A 1,513-nucleotide genomic window follows, 5' to 3' on the forward strand; every position below is an offset into this window, starting at 1 on the left:
ATAAATACATATATATATATATATATATAAATACATATATATATATAAATACATATATATATATATATATATCGCAGATATCATATTTTACACATATTACTGGGTGATTCCATATTTCAAAAACACAAATATGAACAATTTGTATAGTTTATCATTATTTGTTGTATTTTATCTGTTGTGGCTCAAGGCTAGCGCCCTCTATTGACCAGCCGCCAGTGTTTATATTAAAGAAAAGTCCAGAAACTGAAAACAGATTTGTGTACATTTTACTTGTAATAGTTACGTAGAATTGAGTATTGCAGTATTTATTTGAAGTATCTGAGTATGTCTTTGAGAGACAATACTGTTTACTGACAATAAAGTTAAATTGAATGCTTTAAATATTCTCACTATAATTAAAACATCTCCACATCAACTCTTCTTCGGTGGTGTTTTAATGAATTCATTACAGATTAATTAAAACATTAAAGACTTTAAAGACTTTAGTAATTAACTCGTAACGTCACACACCTCGTCCATCTTCGTGTGTCCCGGGGCGGTGACGTCACGTGGGGAGGTTTTTTTTTTTTAAGGAGGCTCCGGTCGGTCGGTCGGTCGGTCGTCAGTTGTCGGTCAGCATGAGGAGCGCGAGGACGCTGCAGAGTCTTAATCATGTCCACCATCATCTTCATCTTCATCATCGTCATCATCACGGGCGGTCAGCCGGGATCATCGGAGCACCTTTCTCCAGGGGACAGGTGAGTGTGCACGAGGACACGGGGCGGCGCGTGCGTGTGAGAGATAAGATAAGAGAATCCTTTATTAGTCCCGCAGTGGGGACATTTACAGAGCTGGAGTTATTGTTATTGTTGTTGTTGTTGTGCTGCAGCCTCGCGGAGGAGTGGAGAGAGGACCGGACCTGATCAGAGCTGCGGGACTCCTCAACAGACTGCACGAGCAAGGTGACGTCCGCGTGCGTGTGCGTGCGTGCACAGAAGTATTCAAGTCCTCTACTGAAGTAAAAGTACTAATACATCAATGTAAATCCGACTAAAGTACAAGTAAATAGCATAACATATTACAAATGATATATACTATCATCGGCTAGATAAGTATACTATTTATATATATGTATATAAATAGTATATATATATATATATATATATGTATGTATACGACAGAGAGGATTTCTGCAGTATTTTTACTTCAAACACGTTAAAACATCAGAGAAGAATAACGTTTTTGAACTTGAAGAAATTCAAAAAGATCAAAGAGAGACTTTTGAGTTCTTCAAATAAAGAAATAATTAGTTGAATTAACTAATAAAGGACTTTATGTTCAAACTGAACATTATTAGTCATTACAGAGCGGAGACACGACTTTAATCTGATGATATTTACAGCTCAGAGTGTGTGTAAAAGTGTCTGTGTGTGTTTGTGTTATAGTGAGTGTGTGTGTGTGTGTGTGTGTGTGTGTGTGTCTGTGTTATAGTGAGTGTGTGTGTGTGTGTGTGTGTGTGTGTGTGTGTGTGTGT

The 1,513-nt window shown here is 37.3% G+C and overlaps 1 protein-coding gene across 1 annotated transcript in view; it reads left to right on the plus strand.

Moving 5' to 3' along the window:
* The first annotated feature begins 615 nt into the window (after positions 1 to 615).
* The window catches only part of LOC116380343 (arginase-1-like), a 1,569-nt gene continuing 671 nt past the window's right edge, over positions 616 to 1,513 (plus strand). Inside the window, exons 1-2 of the mRNA XM_031842271.1 lie at positions 616 to 737; positions 869 to 941. Of these exons, the coding sequence (XP_031698131.1) occupies positions 618 to 737; positions 869 to 941 (193 nt within the window). The 5' untranslated portion in view covers positions 616 to 617. The remainder of the gene's footprint in view (positions 738 to 868; positions 942 to 1,513) is intronic.

The sequence above is a fragment of the Anarrhichthys ocellatus genome, unplaced genomic scaffold (assembly GCF_004355925.1).
Source record: "Anarrhichthys ocellatus isolate YVR2014 unplaced genomic scaffold, GSC_Weel_1.0 scaffold6862, whole genome shotgun sequence".
NCBI lineage: Eukaryota > Metazoa > Chordata > Actinopteri > Perciformes > Anarhichadidae > Anarrhichthys > Anarrhichthys ocellatus.